At 35.9% G+C, this 19418-nt stretch overlaps 1 protein-coding gene and 1 pseudogene across 3 annotated transcripts in view; one reads left to right on the top strand and one right to left on the bottom strand.

Moving 5' to 3' along the window:
* Positions 1-19418, bottom strand: part of IPO11 (importin 11) — a 209479-nt gene that overhangs the window by 150194 nt on the left and 39867 nt on the right. For 2 of the 3 annotated variants that reach the window (XM_032404353.1, XM_032404354.1), the window contains exons 5-8: positions 18952-19155; positions 8288-8420; positions 4319-4377; positions 67-115 (exon numbers count right to left, since the gene is read on the bottom strand). In XM_032404353.1, coding sequence (XP_032260244.1) covers positions 67-115; positions 4319-4377; positions 8288-8420; positions 18952-19155 — 445 coding nt within the window. Of the gene's footprint in view, positions 1-66; positions 116-4318; positions 4378-8287; positions 8421-9537; positions 9659-18951; positions 19156-19418 lie in introns of those variants that run through there. The other variant, XM_032404355.1, reaches the window with a different exon arrangement.
* Positions 4401-8278, top strand: LOC116632396 (annotated as a pseudogene).

Genomic DNA, 19418 nt, shown 5'->3' on the forward strand with positions numbered 1-19418 from the left:
ATAAGCAGAGCACAAGCTATGAATAAGGATTCTACAAGTAAAATCTACTGTCAAAGGAGTACTTACTGCATTCCAGAAATTGCTTCAGACGGTCAAATATTCCATGTAAAAAACCCTAGAAAAAAAGTTTTTTTAAGGTCTCAATTTACTGTTGTAAACAGCTCCCTTATACTTTTTCAAAAATACTAAAATGTATCTATCACATCATTTTAAAAAGTTAAAATGAGATAAAATAAATACTATTAACAAATCTTCCATTAGAAAATACAGTATTTCATCTCTTCAATGTCTCATTTCAGTTACCTTAATCACTTTGCAATAAATAAAACATTATTTAAGCATTCTGTTTAACTAGATAATCTCTATTCTCCTCACTGATTTTCTTCTTCACAGCTCTTATAATCCCCTGGCATACTGTTTGTCTATTATCTGTCTGCTCCCACTAGAATGTACACTCCCTAAGAGCCAGAATTTCACTGTGTTCATTACTCTATCCCAGAATCCAGGAACAGTATTTGAGAATATTAAGTACTCGGTATATGAATAAATGGTACTAATTATTTAAAGTAGAAGTTCTTAAGCCCAAGTATTAAATTTATTAGCTTCAGATAAAAGAGAAAACAAGTGTCATCAATTATGATCTGGTAAAAATCTAAACAACCCTTATTTGCTAATACGTATTTTAAGAAATGTTATAAAAATTTTACAGATATAAAGGGATAGTGAAAAACAACTTAATTAAAATTTTTAAAAATTTAAACATCACAGACTTTTTGGATCAAAAAACTTTGGTGTATAAAAGATGTCACATGCTCTTTCAACAAATAGGATGGTCCAAGTTTTTGCACAAAATAACTACATGGCGAAGGCCATTCTGATGAATGACTAACTAGAATAGTATTATTTCCTCTTTGTCCTTAGGAATATGTTGTCCACTCATCCATTCTTGAGTTTGAGACAATTCAACTAGGATATCATCATCTGATGACTCAGAAACAGATTTCACTTAGACAATTTCACCATCATTATCAGGACCTAGAATGCTGCTCTCAGTCTGTCTTAGAGCATCCATCTTCTGATTCAGGTAAAAATTACGAAACCTCTTCCTCTTGTCAATTTTCTTCTCTGCCAATTAGGGCAGAAAATGAAGTTCTGAATTCTCAGTGTGTTAAACAAAAGCTGAAAGTAGAATAAAATGATAGACAGTGCTTCCAGTCTTCTTTATTCCTTCTTAAAGATGATGGAATACAGTGCACAACCCAATAAAGAAACTGAAAGATGACAATTTCACTGCTTCATCCTTCTGGCAATTCCATCATCTTACATTTGACACTATTTCAGTCTTTTTAACCACAGTTGAGAATAACTGAAAAGTAATGATAACTAACAAAAAAATAACTCCTAGGATGATGAAAGAGCAAAATGTTTCATTATAGGAAGAATAAGATCATTGAGATCCTATATGTATTTTAAATTTATACAGTAGTCCAATGGTCCCTTAAAGTAATGACAACGTAGGGGCGCCTGGGTGGCTCAGTCGTTAAGCATTTGCCTTCGGCTCAGGTCATGATCCCAGGATCCTGGGATTGAGCCCCGCATTGGGCTCCCTGCTCTGCGGGAAGCCTGCTTCTCTCTCTCCCACTCCCCCTGCTTGTGTTCCCTCTGTCACTGTATCTCTATCTGTCAAATAAAATCTTAAAAAAAAAAAGTAATGACAACGTAGAAAGAATTTTACTCTATTTCTTTTAAATAATACTAGTTTATCAATCGGGGTTCTCGGAAGAAAGTAGCAAATGATAAAAGTCACCAATGATCAAGAGAATCAAGAATTTATAGAATTATAGACAGCTAATTACTCTGCAGGCCAAATAAACTAAGTTACAGTTTATGATTTATGTTATATAATTACACAATAACTCAAATTAACCATTAAATGGTCATTTATAGAGCACTTTAATTAGCTGAACCATTTACAAAAAATCATTATCTCCCTTAATCCTCACAACATCCAATGAGGTAGGTACTATTATTTCATCTTCATATTATAAACAAAAAAAAAAAAGAAAAGAAACTGAGTATCAGGGTAGATAAGTAAACAACTCAACTTCCTGAGGCCACGCTATCAGGAAAAGGCCAAGATTCAAATCCAAATCTATTTGCCTCCAGAAACCAAAATCTCACCATTATCATACAGCGCTTCTAAAGCATCTTTTAAGTTCCATGTTATTTTTAAGACCTTTATGTTACTTAAAAAACCGCCCTTAACTTGTTAAAATTCTATTTTGTTTCCAACAAGTCAATATACCTTAACTGCTACAAAACAGCATTTATAACTGAGTAAAAGCGGACATACAGTTTCAGTAGACAGAAGAAAGACTCTCAAGGGAAAGCCAAAAGCTCACAGAACATTGACAGTTTCCACTGAAAACCACTATTCCACTTTATAGGAATTCGTGATTCAAATCAATTCATTTTTACTAAAAAAACAAAACACCAATGAACAGAATCAATATTTTAGTTACATAATTTTGATATTCAGAATCATATTGCATATAAAAATAATTACTGAGCCTTCTGACCTACTGTTTCTACTCTATCACATATTCATTCATTTTACAAATAACTACTGAGCATTTACTATTGGCAGAGACTATTCCAAGCTCTGGGACGGACAGTGAATGAAATAGTCTCTGCCTTTATGCAACTTAATGCATTACAGTGCAGGAATTTAGGAGAAGCTGTCTCATTGGTTTCTGGAAGTGTTTTATGGCACTATGGCAATAAATATAAATATTTAAAATGTATCAGCATTAAAATTATGGCTGTTTTTTTTTACATATTTTGGCAATTTGACAGTATCAATCAATGCTATCAATGTGCCTGTACTTGAATCAACCATTTCCACTTCTAGTAATTTATCCTAAAGAGTGCATCAGAAAAGTACACAATGACATATATACCCAAATGTTCATTCCAACATCACTGACCAACAATTAAAAACTGGAAACAACCTATATATCCATCAGTGGATAACTAGGATTTTTTTTTTTTGTTAGTTATCATTACTTTTCAATGAGTAAATGAGTCTCTTAAATACTGTATTTAAATCCTAGCTCCAATGGATAACTGGGCAGGTAAATATAGGAATCCTATATTAATGTTATCACTTTTTAAAAATTAGCTCACTGACAGTAATCACATGGATTTACCATAGAATCATTAAAAACATAACATATATTACTGACATGAGAAAAATACCCATGAGAAAAATGACATATAAATTTAAGAAAAAGCAAGTCAAGAAACAGAGCATGGGTCCCATTTACATAAAACTGAGGAAGAGAGAAAAGAATATCTGAAAGACTATGCATAAAATGTCTTAAAGTATACTTACAAATTTTAGCAATATCTTTGATACCAAGTTTTCAAATGACTTTTTATTTCCTTTCCTTCTGTGTTTAACTTTTAAAAAAATAAGCATGTAACACTTTTATAGAACAAAATAGCCATCACACTATAATGATGTATATCACCAGCTTTTAAATTCTTTTAACAGTAGAATCATGATTGCAATCAAAATCTTACTGACAGGCACAGTATACTAAAGATTTAAAACAGAGTAACTCTGGTCAAATCTGGTAGGGCAGACCCAAAGACCCAATGAGATGTACTTTTTTCACAATTCTGTTCAACACCCCCAAAGCAACCTATACAAAGCAACATTTTAGCTGACTTAAACTCACTGTGAAAACTAACACAGATCTGAGTAAATATTTAATACAATCTCATTTTGTTTCAGGATAAAATATATACAGCTATATATTCTTGTACACAGAAAAAGTAGATGATGCCATACAAACAATGAATATACATCACAAATGTTGGGCTTAACAATAGGGCTTGCCCTTCTTGTATATATACATCCAACTGACTACAAAGAGCACACGTAAATGTTATGATCAAACAAAAAAAATCATTTTAAATATCTAGGTCCACAATGGACCTAGAAATGTAATAATAGCATTCAAATTCAAGAAGTTCACCCCAATTCAAATTATAAATAACACTCTCAATGTATCATGGCACTTGAGAACTGTCCTAGGCTTATTTCCTCCCCTTCACGAAGGAGCTGCTTTGATATACTGAAAAAAAGGCCGTAAGTCTAAAAAGTATAGTATAACACATACAGAATGGTAAAAGATCACTTAATAAAAACTTGTAAATGAATGCCAAGTAAAAAGAATAAGCTTTAAAACATTCAGGAAAATACCAAGCACTTTCCCAACGCCACAAAGAATCAGTAACTGCTTTCACTTACCATCACCTCCATATTCTTATGAGGTTCCACAAATCCATTAACAGTTAATTTACGCAGCACTGAAAAGTAAAATTGAGCTTTATTGCACTAAATGCCTCGTATCTTATCCTATAAAATCATAATCATAAAAAAGACTCAGAATCACAAAGCCTCATCAAGACTGGGGGTTACTCTAACTTCATCCTTTCATATAATAGATAAAAAAAGGTAATCCCCGATCATTGGTTTGTTTCCAAGTAGGAAAGATGGAATGACAGTCAAATTCTTGTGATTCAAAAGCTGTGTTCTTGAGAGTTTGGACCAGAGGCTGAACTCGGGATCTGACAAGATGGCTGGGCTGCCCTGCAGGATTATCAAGGCAACCGAGGGTTTGCTGGCAGAACCAGTTCCTGGCACTAAAGGCAGAACCAGATGAGAGCAACGCCCATTATTTTCATGTGGTCTTTGCTGGCCCCCAGGATTCCCCCTTTGAGGGAGGGACTTTTAAGCCTGAACTATTCCTACCAGAGAAGAATACCCCATGGCAGCCCCTGAAGTATGTTTCATGACCAAAATTTATCATCTTAATGTAGACAAGTTGGGAAGAATATGTTTAGATATTTTGAAAGATAAGGGGTCCCCAGCACTGCAGATCCGCACAGTTCTGCTATCGGTCCAGGCTTTGTTAAGTGCTCGCAATCCAGCTGATCCATTAGCAAATGATGCAGCGCAGCAGTGGAAGACCAACGATGCCCAAGCCATAGAAACAGCTAGAGCATGGACTAGGCTATATGCCATGAATAATATTTAAAATTGATCTGATCATCAAGTGTGCATCACTTCTCCTGTTCTGCCAAGACTTCTTCCTTTTTTGTTTGCATTTAATGGACACAGTCTTAGAAACATTACAGAATAAAAGCCCAGACATCTTCAGTCCTTTGGTGATTAAACGCACATTAGCAAATCTATGTCTTGTCCTGATTCACTGTTGTAAAGCATGAGCAGAGGCTAGAGGTACTATCTGGATTGTTGTGAAACCTTTAAAAGCAGTGGCCTTTCTCGGCTTTTATTCATTTCCCCCTCATGGTCTGAGTATAAAGCACGTGAATGAAGGTAGCTGTCAGGGTTAGCTGCAGGGCTGTGCGTGTTTTTCTTTATTACTTTTTTTGAGGGGGAGAGGTAGTTTTATTTTAATTTTATGGGCTCCTTTCCCCCTTTTTAGGTGATCTAATTGCATTGGTTAAAAGCAGCTAACCAGCTCCTTAGAATAAGCTCTCTAGCCAAGTCTAACTTCATTTAGATGCTGTAGGTGGACAAGCTTGATTGTTTGAACCAAAATGGGAACATTAAACAAACATCACAGTCCTCACTAATAACATTATGACTTTGCTGTCAAGTGTAGAATCCTTCCTTCAAGAAAAAGCTTGTGACCATTTTGTATGGCTTGTCTAGAAACTTCTGAAAATCTTATGTTTTAGTAAAATATTTTTTGTTATTCTAAAAAAAAAAAGCTGTGTTCTCACATATCTTAACTACTTATGTTTCTAAAACTATATTGCAAAACTTAATTGCTATAATTGTTAGTACGTCTCACCTACAATAACCCCTATAAGTTGAAACTGAGAAAGTTATCTCTCTATTCCATAACCATGAAATTATGTCTCAGCAGTGACCAAAGAGCTTCATTTAGTTTTAGACTACATTAATGAAAATATAGTATCTCCTATAAAGGATATAAAAGCTGAACTATTTCTAAATCTGAAATAGACTACAGCTCTCAAGTATAAACAAACATCACATTTTATGAGTAACTGGTGTACACAGGGAGACAAGCAGGATAAACGACTGGAAGTCAGATCTATATTTAAATCCCAGCTCCAATGTTTACAGCTGTATTATTTTGGACAACTTTTCTAGATCTCACATTCTTTGTCTGTAAACTGTGTTAGTAAGTCCTACCTCATAAGGTTATTAAAGGATTCAACAGAATAATATACGTAAAACAGCACAAATCAGAAACACAAAGATGGCAGCAACAGAGACTACAAAATTCAAAGTCACATCACTTTAAGAAAATGTTACAGATAGCACTGCTATCTCTGTAACTGAGAGTTAGGGTTCATGACATGAAGCTCAAAGGCAGTATACTAAAAACAGGTTTAGAAGGGGGTAATGGTGAAAAAAAAAAAGTTCAGAACGCAACTGTCTACAAACCTATCAGTTTCAAACTACAATTATATGCAACTCAAAAGTTACTCATCATCATAGGAGAAAACAGGATTCAAACTGAGTCCCTTATTCTGGATTCATTCATTCCCACAAAAGTACTTGCTCCACATTACCTGGGACAGTCCTTTCTTTCCCCCTTCATCACTTGGTTAACGTCTACTTACCCTACGATGATTCTGGTTCAAACATCACTTTCTCAGGAAGTCCTTTCTGACCACATTGTCAGTTACCATAATATTGTAAGACCACTGTCACGCGTCATTTTACATATATTTGTGTAACCATTTTATTATGTCTATCTAGTGTCAAACACCTAACCACAAATTTACTGAAATAATGAATATATATATGCATGTCTAAGTGCACACAGGTATAGACTCAGATTACATATAACAAAAACTGTAGTCTTAAGTTTTGCTCAAGTCATAGAAATTTACAGCTGGGCAGAACAAATACTTTAAAAGGAAATGCTATGGGATTTTTCCAGGTCAAGATATCTTAGAAATGCTACGGTGTACCTAAGACCCTGAGACAAGGAAGTACTGGAAAGCTAAAATCAGGCTAATGTAGATTAGTGCTGCATCCTTTTTGTCAGAGTTACTCTTTGAAATCAGTAAGGTAAGAAAACCACAATTAAAAGCACTAGTGAAAATTCCTTAATCATTAAATACAGAACTTACACAAGTCTTGTACACATAACCTTATACCAGTTTCTCTAATTCTTTCTGGATAAATGTTTATCTCTAAATCCTTTTAAATTTCTTCCTCAAGGATGTTGACAAAACCATCTCCACTCACTTATATAACCAACCACCTGTATAATGAATTTTACTTGTCAGCAGTCCCTTAAATTCATTCACGCTTTTGTCTACAAGGTTCACCAAAATGTGCTGACAGTTTGAAGTCTGTGCATCCACTGTCTGATCAATGGTAAGTGATGCACGAGAGCAGTGCCAAGCGTGTACAGCAGTATCCTACGGTACTAAGAGGAGTATGACAAAAGGGCTTATGAGTAAAGCCAAAGGATGCAAAATGAGCCACAGTAAGAGCACTAAAGGCTGCCTGAGATCAAACTAAGAAATACAAACTAATAAAAAGCCTAAACACCAGAAGAGGAGAAAGATTGGAAGACAAAGAGAATGAGCCAAGCATGAGTGTTCTGTAAAGGAAAGGAATCTCAGAATACATTTGTCAAGGTAACCAGCTCGGGGAAGATAAAACAGAAATTTATGCTAAGGGATACCTACAAGCAAAGCACAGGAAAACACAGGCTAAGATGGCATGCCATCAAGCACCTTCTAAAATCCAAGTGAGCCTGACGTACAAACAAGAAAGACAGAAGCTGAGTTCTCATGGAAAACAGACCTGGGAGACAGAGCTCAACGAACACTTGAGGACTGAAGTTTAGTGAAGTTAGCACAGCAATGATAAGAGTAGGAGCCCAGAAAGGGAAGTGTAAAGTAGAAGCAAAAAAAAAAAAAAAAGCAGAAATATTTGAAAGGAACATATTCAGAGCCCCGAGACCCCAGAAATGTGACTATAACATAAAACTATCCCACACTTTTATCCCAGAAATTCCTTGAGGAAAGGCTATTCTCACTAACGAAAAACCAACCACAAATAAGGCCTTGTATGTGAGGGAGAGACTAACCACATACTCTCCCAGGGCAAGTGGGAGCAGATAATCCATCAGAGGAACTATCTGTTGATTCTTCTGAGGTATGTCATTTCCAAAAATGAACATACCAAGTTTAATAGTACCTTTCAATGACAGCAGAGTTCGTTCTAGTGAACTTAGAACTGCAGCTTCACCGCCAGAAGAAACGTGTTGAAGGAATGTGTCTGTATGGTGATTCCACAGAGAGCAGGCAAAATTATAAATTCCAGATGCTAACTGCAAAGAAATATCAACAAATTTGTTCATAAAAAACACAGATTTCAGTAATCAATGAGATCTACAGAGTAATACATTTCAGCTTTTAGGTCAGTTTTTAATTACAGTTTTAACGTCATTTTCAATGAGATGTGAAATAGTTAAGTCATTTATCACGTTTCAAACTTTTTAAGACAGAACGTACAGTATCAAGGACCGTCTCTGCTGCTGCTGTGAACACACATATACACACCTAAAATACTCGTCTTTCTTGAAACAGTACTTAGTCTAATGCCTGCACTGCAGTCTGACATTTTCTATTATAGCTTTTTTCTTCCACTAATATGCTGCAACATTCAGTTTTTAAAACAGTGACAGACTGTCATTGAGTATAACATATAAAATAGTATACTAAGGGGCGCCTGGGTGGCCCAGTTGTTAAGCGTCTGCCTTCGGCTCAGGTCATGATCCCAGGGTCCTGGGATCGAGCCCCGCGTTGGGCTCCCTGCTCAGCGGGAGGCCTGCTTCTCCCTCTCCCACTCCCCCTGCTTGTGTTCCCTCTCTGGCTGTGTCTCTCTCTGTCAAAAAATCAATAAAAATCTTAAAAAATAATAATAATAATAATAATATACTACTACAAAAGAATCAAATTTCTGTGTTCTGCCGGTTCTACCCATTATGGTTTTAGGGCATTTAATGCAGGAACATACAAACCACAATGCTTGTCAGGCCGATTTCCTAATAGGTACTGATATTTACAAACCTCACTTTCACACTGGGATGCAGTTGGCCTCTGCCACCCAGGTTGAGGCAGAACCATTTCCAGGGGTATCTTCAGCTTTTTATGTTTGTTTTTCCAGAAGGTCTAAGAGCAATCCAGCTGAGCCTACATGGCCATTCAATTTAAATAAAAATGATATGAAAGTACACATGAATGACTAGTTATCATTAGCATACTCTAGAATGCTTTTTCTTACTCCAGATAAGAGTATATCATCTCCACTAAACACTGGATTTATAGTAATTTCAGGCATCAGAAACCAGTCAGAAATGCAATCCTATAAATAAAATAAAACTTCTATGAAAAAAATCCCATTTCTATTATTTTAATTCAATAATTTTAATGGTCTATGCTTACAGGTGTAGGAAAAGAGCTTTGCCAAATCCCCCTGGTGACTTTGCATGTATCTACACAGGCCACAAAGGCAAAGACTTGAACACAACTAATAGGAGTATCAGCAGAACATATTACAATCCTCCTGGAAAACAAGAAATGGAAAGCTTGTAAGGAACTTCTACAAGACCATCTCCTGCTCACCTCCTCACTTCCTGGGTTCTGATGAGATATAAAGTTCTCTGACCCACCCCCTTCAAAACAGAGCTGCAGAAAAAAAAAACCACTTAGTTACGGTCTAGAAGAGGCTCCTTAGCAATGGGGCATCCCACAATTTGCACCTGAGTCATTCAGCCCATACTGCCTTGGTCATTCTTTTTGGTATGTGGAACAAAAATCACAGGGAGCTGGTACCAATATGTCTAATTTCTTTTCTCTGTCCAAAATAAATAATAAACTGTTGGAATCTAAAAGGTCTTCTGTCTTCACTAACTGATCAGAGCTTTGGCTCTCCCTTATTTTGTGCATATGCTTAAAACAGGTATAATGACTACTTAATAAATAAATTCAGCATATTCTCAAATACATATGGAATATATTAGAAAGTGAAATCAAATTATTTAATCTTAATGTTTCATGATAGTCAAAATACAGTAGTGATAATTAGCTCAATACCTTATTACAACAAGCAGCAATATCATAAAAAGTTAAGGGTCTAAAACTGGTATCATCCTAGGAAACAATACTGTAACAGAGAAGCAAATATTCATTCTAATCAGAAGGGATATAATCTGAAGAAAAAAAAACACTTTAAAAAATGTGTAAGCTTTACTTAGGACTATAGTGAACTTCAATATTTTTCTTAGTAAATCAAGTCCTTTCTGAGACTATGAGGCTAAAGTATACATCTAGAATTGGAAAAATTCATCAACTTAATTTTTATTACACTTACTGGTAAATGTAAGTTAGAGCATCCTATACTTTTCCAAACATGTAAATCATCAAACTTTTGTCTGCCAGAATAAAGTGAAAGAGCAAGTCCCATTCATTAATCCTAAAAGTCCTAAGAGTCACAGTGCCTTTCATCTAATTCTCAATGCACTCCTCTAGCATTGCATGCCAGACACAATAAAGAAAACAACAGTAACCATTCCCTAGTTCCTTAATTAAAAAGTAAGATTAAGCTTGAGAAAAAAAGTTGACCAAATGGAATCTGACACCAGCTGAAGAAAAAAACTTGTAAGGGATAATCTACCATCCTAAATCACCAGCATAACATAACTGAACTCAGGAGGTTCACCGTTGGGGGTGCATCAAATACAACACAACCCAAGAAAGTATTGAAAGAGATTTAGAGGCAGGAAAGAAGTAGTAATGATACATAAGACCTAAAAGCAAAGTTTTAAACTAAAGTATAATTTCTTATTGCAGCAAATATTTCAACAAAATAAACTGAAGTCTATAGCCCTGGCCATAATTTTTAGACCCATTTTATAAATACGTATTAAATAAAATCTAAGGGGAGACATACCCCAATTTCAAATAAGAACAGAAAACTATTATACTCTAAAGCAGTCTCTTGCTTACAACTTACTTTCTACCCTCCTTCACATCTCCTTCTTAAAACTATTTGTTTCAGGGGCACCTGGGTGGCTGAGTCGGTTAAGCATCTGCCTTCGGCTCAGGTCATGACCCCGGGGTCCTGAGATGGAGCCCCACAATCAGACTCCCTGCTCACCTGAGGTGTAGAAAGGTTAAGTAACTTGCCCAAGAGCAAAGAGTGTAATTAGCAAGAGGAAGAGACAGGACTGAAACCAAGGAAGGTGCTCAGAGCTTACATTTTTAACCTCTATGTTCTAATGCCTCTTAATATAGTATGTAGCAATTAACTACATAGTAATTTGGTAAAAGAAACAAACATTAGTTGTATAAATTCTGTTAAAACTTTTTAATACCAAAATACAAATACTAAGTAGATACTACCTATACATTCAGAATCAATATAGCAAATCCTTGTTCTCCAAAAGTTATGTAACAATTCAATAATGGTAGAATTTTCTTTTCCATAACAACAAAAAGGAAAACTGCCCCACACTCACCAAGATCAATACTGCTGCTAATATGGATGCAATAAACTGTCTGAATGAGAATCTCACCTAACAAATTCTTCCGTTAAGTCTCAACCCTCCTTTGTACAACACTCAACAGAAAAACATGAACTTCTGTTCTATTATTTACATGGAGTACCTATGCAAGACAGCTAATATAAATTGAACACTGTTCATATATAAATATACAATCTTTGTATGTATATAAAATTTGGAGCAAGTCCCATTCATTAATCCTAAGAGTCACAGTGCCTTTCATCTAATTCTCAATGCACTCCTCTAGCACTGCATGCCAGATGCAATAAAGAAAACAGTAACCATTCCCCAGTTCCTTAATTAAAAAGTAAGATTAAGCTTGAGAAAAAAGGTTGACCAAATGGAATCTGACACCAGCTGAAGAAAAAAACTTGTAAGGGATAATCTACCATCCTAAATCACCAGCATAACATAACTGAACTCAGGAGGTTCACTGCTGGGGGTGCATCAAATACAACACAACCCAAGAAAGTATTGAAAGCAAAGAACTTTGTATTATTTGCTACAAATAAGGAGACAAGGAGATAGCTCTCAAAGCACTCTCTCTCAGTGAGGTTAGTACAGGAAACCTTTATTCAGTGTATCAGGGGGCAGGAGCAGGGAGCTCACATAAGCACTCTGGTTCAACTGTGCTTGCCTAGCATGTCAACATGCTTCCTAGTGCACACGTCCTATGTATGAAAACTCTGCCCACAGGAGGAGACCTCAGAGTTACAATGAACTAAAGGTAACTTCAGGACAACTCAGGGGGGCTTCTGCACAGGTCCTCACTTCTAATCCAGCTCAAACTGGCTCATGTAGGGGCTATCAAGGGAGATACATCTAGCAAGGGGCTCTCAAGTGAAACACGTAGTTGGTCCTCTTCTTGGCCAGAACTGTTGGTTTTGCAAGACAAAACACATTCCTTCCCTGCTTTTGTCCCTTCCCCTCCTTCCTTCTGCTAAGAGCTTTCGACTGCCTTATTTGAGACCTCTTCTGTGAGTAACTTCCTGCTGCATTCTAGCTAACAAAAAAACATGTCAGATTTATTTTCAAGATATTTTACAATAACATTAGCAAAATGGCAAAACTACTTTGTTATAATTTTTTCAGGCACTTCTTCTGTTACCAGGAGAATAACCCTTCACAGAGTTCCACCACCTGCATATGCACAATGTAAATTATAGTACACATACCCAACATAAAATCCTCCCCACTGACTCCCAACACAAAAAACAAAATAAACAAAATATACCACAGAACATCTGTGAACACTGTACCAAAGGTTCTTATTGTCACAAAAGTGAAGAAAAGGAAGTTTTTCATTATGGTGGAATCAGTCATTGTAATAAAATTCCATTTTGCTCCATAAAATCGTCCTCTTTCCATTTATCATTTCACTCTAAAACATGCTTAAAAAGTCCCATAATTCAGATAATCAAAGGTTCTATCCATTCTACCTTAAGCAACTTTCAGCAATTTTTGAAATTTTCATCCCCATTTCTTAAAAAAAAATAATGCCATAACAGTTACAGACATTAAGGGCAAAGTTAGATCTTTATTAATTCTTCCCGCTTGCTAGCCCTGAAAATTAATAGTATGAAAGTACCACTTTAATTAGTCCTATAAATATGAAAAGCACCTAAGTAGCTTGGCAAATGGCAGGTATTGCTGAATGAAGGCATACAGCATTTAAGGCAAAAATCAAGAAAGAATCAGTAGTACTGCCAGAAGAAATTTTTAATTGACATTCTCCTTTGTCTCATATTCAGTTCTGGAGCTAAGCACCTAGTTGAGGACATTAAAGCTCTAATTCAAGTTCTTTTTAGCTAGCCTACAAACGAAAGGCCTCTACCCAAACAGAGATGGTTAGAATGAAGAATAAGCAATGGCGCTACCCTTTCAGCCCAACGGTAAAAGGAGAAAGACAGAGAATGAAGGAAGAAACCACAGGAATTTGGGAAGAAGCTCAGCTGGAAAAGGGAAAATAATGAAGCAAGTACGCGAAATAAAAATATTTCTTCTACATTTTCCTCTCAAAAACGTGGAGGGAAAAGGAAGACAATTCAGTGAGACAATATGAAAATAAGCTATTTGATGAAACACATTAGGTACTGGTTCACAAAAACCACAAATACTTGCATTTTATTTTTCTAAACCAGAAGAAACACTGCCACCCACTGACTGCTGAGTGATTTTAACCGATAAGTGCAAAGACTTCACTCCCTGATTGTCAAAAGGGAACCATTACGGGAAGTTTTATTTCTCATAGCATTTAAAATATCCTTACACATTTTTAGCTTCCAGATCGTGGTTCTCACAATTTTCTCCTAAGAAACAAATTGAGAAAGTTTTAAATCAAAGTCTTGTAACTCATCACTAACAGTGGGGCACAAAATATTACCCATAATCTATAGCTGTCAAACCTGCCTGACCTCAAGCTCATCAACAAGACACATACCCAAGAGATGTAGAACGTACAAAATCCTGTAAGACTGGTCAGCCAATTCTTTCACCAAGTGGCATTAAAAAAAAAAAAAAAAAAAAAAAAAGGAAGGAAGGAAATGAATACTATTCTAAAGACACTTAAAAGACTTGACCAAACATACCCACCGTATTCATTTTTCTGGCTCAAACCACTTGTTAAAATATATTTGAGAATAATGTAGAAAATCTGCTAAAAGTATTAAATGGTACTAAATCACTATTTTTATTTTTCTTAGGTTTGATAAAAGTTAAACAATTATAAACAAAATAAGTATCCTTTTACAGATGAATACTCAAGTATTTAGTGATAAAATATCATTAAATCTTTAAACTGCTTTAAAACACCTTAGGAAAAAAAGTGAAAAAACAAAAACAGCAAAATGTTAACTGCTAAATCTAAGTGATGGATATATGGCAGTTTATATTTTTCATTTGCATTCTATGTTTTAAAATTTTTAAAACAAGGACGGGGAGGGTATGTACTATGGTGAGCACTGTGAATTGTGTAAGACTCATGAATCACAGACCTGTACCCCTGATACAAATAATACATTATATGTTAATTAAAAAATTTAAAAAAATAGATACAAAAAGAAAAAAAATTTAAAAATTAGATTTAAAAAACGCCTGTATGTTATTAATAACAAAAAGGTAGTTATTTTGGTAGTAATCAGTTTTTGCTTTAATACAAAGCTTAAATATATATTTGTTTCCATTGAACCATATATATATCAAATTGCCAAAATGTCTCAGGACAGAAGCTCTGGTGGGTATAAGATCTATCTCAAAAACAATTTCCAATCAAACTGCCAAAGTCTCTCAACTGATATTTATTTATTTTCACTGAAGGACATTCCTAAAGACTGGTAGCATCTGTTACCTACCTATCTTTTAGTAAACCCTCGTTTTCACTTTGTTCTCAAACCTGCCACTGGTACAGCTCAGGCCCAGGAGGGACACTGTGGCCCATGTTACAGATCCCTAAAGTCCTCTAATCCTTGCACAGCCACAGACCTGTGTTCTGCCACTGGTGCCTAAGTGATGCTCTCATGTATCCAAAGAATCACAATTCGTGAAGGGGAAGGAAAAGGTCAAACTACCCTCCTCCCCACTTGGGACCTTATCTTTGTTCACAGCTGTGTCTCAGGCATCCAATACAGTGACTGGCAGAGTAGGAACCCAATATTTGTCATGTGGATAGAACAAACAATACTCCTTCATGAGCAACTTACAGAGATTTTAGTGATACATTTTTTGAGTTTTTATTCTTTTTCCAAGTCCCTTTTCCTAGGACCCAGGTAACAGTCTGTATACTATAGAAAACACAAGCACCATGCTATACTAAAAATCTCTTCTGTTCAGTGCACAGCTTTTTTTTTTTTTTCCTGGCTCAAGCTAGTCCCAATGAGTCTCTCTCCTCCCTTAAAAGTTCCCACCAAAAGGTTCTTCTTCCCCTCCTATTAATATAAGCCTAGACACACACATACAAGCTCAAATCCCCACTGAGGCTCACAGCAGAAATGACCCTTTATAAAATCTGAAGCCATTCTTTAAAAAATGTGTTTTTAAAAGCCAATATAAAATTTGGCAGAGCAAGAGACAAGATCTAGGATCAACATGCATTTAGTGAGGCAATTAGAATCACCCAAACAAAACTGAAAACAAGCTATTTCACCTATTTAATGATTTGCTTAGAAACACACATTTATGGGGTGCCTGGGTGCCTTGAGTCGGTTAAGCGTCTGCCTTTGGCTGAGGTCATCCCATGGATCCTGGAATCGAGCCCCATGTTGGGCTCCCTGCTCAGAGGGGAGTCCACTTGTCCCTCTCCTCCTCTCCCTCTGCCCCTCCGCCTCCCCCCACCCCAGCTCATGCTCTCTCTCTCATTCGCACTCTCTCTCTCATTCACACTCTCTCTCTCAAATAAATAAAATCTTTAAAACAAAACACACATTTATGTTTTAAGTAAATTTCACTACAATATAATATCCTGAAGGCTAGAGTTATACCATGTAAGTGGCACCTTGGTATACTCACATTTACCATTCACAATTTCAACTATTTGGAAATTTTCCCTAGGGTATCATGAAGTTAGAGGTTTCTAAAGACTAAGTGTGAAAGTCTCTGCTACAAGGCTAAGTGATCTTAGCACTAACCAATCCATCTCAAAGTAGCTATGTGGTTTCCATTTTGTTAGCTTATTTAGAAAACACACTAACTCATCAGGAAGACTATTCTGAAGTGTGACTGACCTTTGAACAACACGAGGGTTAGGGGCAATCCCCCACACGCAGTTGAAAATCTGTGAATAACTTTTGACTCCCTCAAAACCTAACTATGAATAGCCTATCGTTGACCGGAAGCCTTCCTGGTAACATAAATAGTCGATTAACACACGTATTTTGTACGTCATATATATTACATACTGTACTCTTACAATAAAGTTAGAAAAAAGAGAACGTTACTACGAAAATAATACAAAAAATATATTTACAGAACTGTACTGTAAAAAAATCCTGTGTATAAGTGGACCTGCACAGTTCAAACCTATGCTGTTTGAGGGTCTTGTAATGTGGTTTCACCTTGCTTCAGTTCCTTTTACCCCTATCATGCAAACAATACACACACTGTTCAGTGGGAATTTATTCATCATCAACCGTTCAGTTTTTAAAATTTCTAAGTTTTAGCCTTAACAGTTAACATCACTTAGGCTTTAACAGTCAACATCAATATTTTTATATTCAGGTTTCTATGAAAAGCATAGTTTTATTAAAAAAAAAAAAAATCCGTTTTTATGTCAAATCCAGCTCAATTTTGTGACTGCAAACAATTTTCTCTCAACTGTTGATTCTGTAATACGTCACCCCTCAAAAGAACGTAATTTATTTTAATGTGAAAGAAAAAGAGGATATAGAAATTGTTGGGTTGCACTGAGCAGCAGGTTCTACTTTTAAGTGTACACTGCACTACTTTGCTAGAAGAACTAGCTCAACTATGGCTTTACATTTTTAGGTGGGAAACTAATTGAGTACATGAAGACCATCTTAGCATCACAGTAAAAATATTTTTAAAAGAACTTTCCTATACTTCAGATTACCAAAATAATAGGGGCTACTTTATTAACTAGCGAAACTGCTTTTTATAATCATGTCTTCCTATATATACTCCCTTCAATTCAACTACATATCTCATACCCCACTAAACCCATCAGACATGATCGTGTTCCCCTCTATACTATGCTCCGTGTTTCCACGTTCAGCTACTCCAATCCATATTGAAAGGTGCCAAGTTGAATTTTTTTCCAGGTATCTTAAGTTTTACATATCCTCCCAAAATTCCTGCTCTTTTATACTACGCCACTTTGAAATCTGTAAGGTATCTAAGAACAAGTCTCCTCCTCAACTTATTCATTTAACTGACAGTTACTGAGCACCACCCACTTCTCTGCATTCTTCTGTAAGACTATAACAATAAAGGCTAAAATTTCTCTCTCATGAAACTCATAGTGAAGTGGATCTCGGACAGGTAAGTCAACAATTCTAAGTCAGCACTATGGAATAAATAGTATGCCCAAGATGCTAGGAAGACCTATACTTTACAGTGTACAGAGAGGAAACAGCCTCCTCATACTACAAGAAAACTGACCAAGAAAGCTGAAGGGCTCAGAAAGCTAACTCAAACAAGCTATCCAGAATACAGCCTCTGATTAGATATGATTCGTAAAGACTGCTTAGGCTAAATATAAATTATACCTGAAAACTGAAGCAACACATTAGGAGAGTACAACTTGAGAAAGCTGAACTTTGAATTCAGACTTCTGGAGAAGGGTACTCTTTCATAAAATAATTGCAACCCTCAACCTTCAAGACATTTGACTTGGGAAAAGAACCAATATAAAAGTAAGGAGAAGAGTGTAAGATGGAGATAAAGTCGAGCAAAATCAGCAAGAAATTCATAGAAAGACCTGAAAGAATCAACAGTCCATTTCCTAAATCCTAGCTGGTTATCAAGCAAAAGCAACAAGGATTTAAAAAGCAACCTTCAACAAAAAGAACTTCTCTTACACTCAACATCCTTGGATAAACCTAATATTGGCTATTTAAACCAACTGGGTTCAAAGTAGAGAACCTAATGTGATTCTGGCTTAAGCTTTGGTATATGTAAGAGTTACCTGGAAAGCCTATTAGAAATGCAGATTCCCAAATTACATCCTCAAAGTGAGGATTACAAAGGCAAACAAGAACACTGTTAAAAATACTATGAGACTTAGCAGTGTTACATGGTGCAGTCCAAAACACTAGGTTGAACAAAATGAAAATTACTACTTTAAGGTGAAAATAATCAAATACAAAAATGTCAAAGCAAGTGAATGAAAAACGCAAAGTCTTTTCAACAAATGGTGCGAAAACACCCAATAAAGGGTCTCACCCACCAGTTATGTCAGACTCCTTCCCTACATCTGCCCTACATGTGTCAATTACCCAAGAATGTCAAATTTAACTTTCTATATTTCAACTCTATCCCTCATAAATGTTCTCTTTATCACAGCTTCTTTTTTCCATCTGAACCTCAAAAGCCTCAAAAGAGTCTCTGCCTTCAGACCATTCTCTACCAACCAATCCCTGCTTACTGGCAACTAAGCAATCTTACTTATTGTATCACTATGCAGTTTAAAATCTTTCAGATGTTATCTATTATTCTGAAGCTTTTAGGTCCACTGGAAAGAATTCATAGTCTTTGATTAAAATATTTAGAAGGGTAAAACCACAGACATTTTTATACCAGTAGCAGTTTTCATAATCAAATCTAACTATGTTAAATCACTTACATCATAAAACAATTTCCTATCAGCAGCCAGACGTTTGGAAGCCAGAGTCTTGGTAACATGATAGAAGGTAAGTAATGCTCTGTGCTGTCGAAGATCATCTTGGACTTTCACAGATTCTATAAGAGTGGGAATCAGTTCAGGCCACTGTCTAGGACAGTCCAATCGAGCAACTTTTGCAATCAGCACTGCAATCTGAGTTGCAATCTAAAGGGAAAAAAATCATCAGAAATACACATATGAAATCAAATCAGCAGATAAGGAATGCATTCACAGTTGAAAATTACCTTTTGGTTAGTTAGACATTTGACAAAAGTGAATAAAATTTCACTGAAAACTGCTTACTGAAGACAGTGATTCACAAAGTATGGTCTATGAATCCTCTGAAGAGAGGATGGGGCTAAGAACTTTCCAGGGGTCTACGAGATCCTCCCTTTCCCTCACTCATCAGTGAAGCTAGATTTTCTTCA

The sequence above is a fragment of the Phoca vitulina genome, unplaced genomic scaffold, assembly GCF_004348235.1.
Source record: "Phoca vitulina isolate PV1807 unplaced genomic scaffold, GSC_HSeal_1.0 scaffold6, whole genome shotgun sequence".
NCBI lineage: Eukaryota > Metazoa > Chordata > Mammalia > Carnivora > Phocidae > Phoca > Phoca vitulina.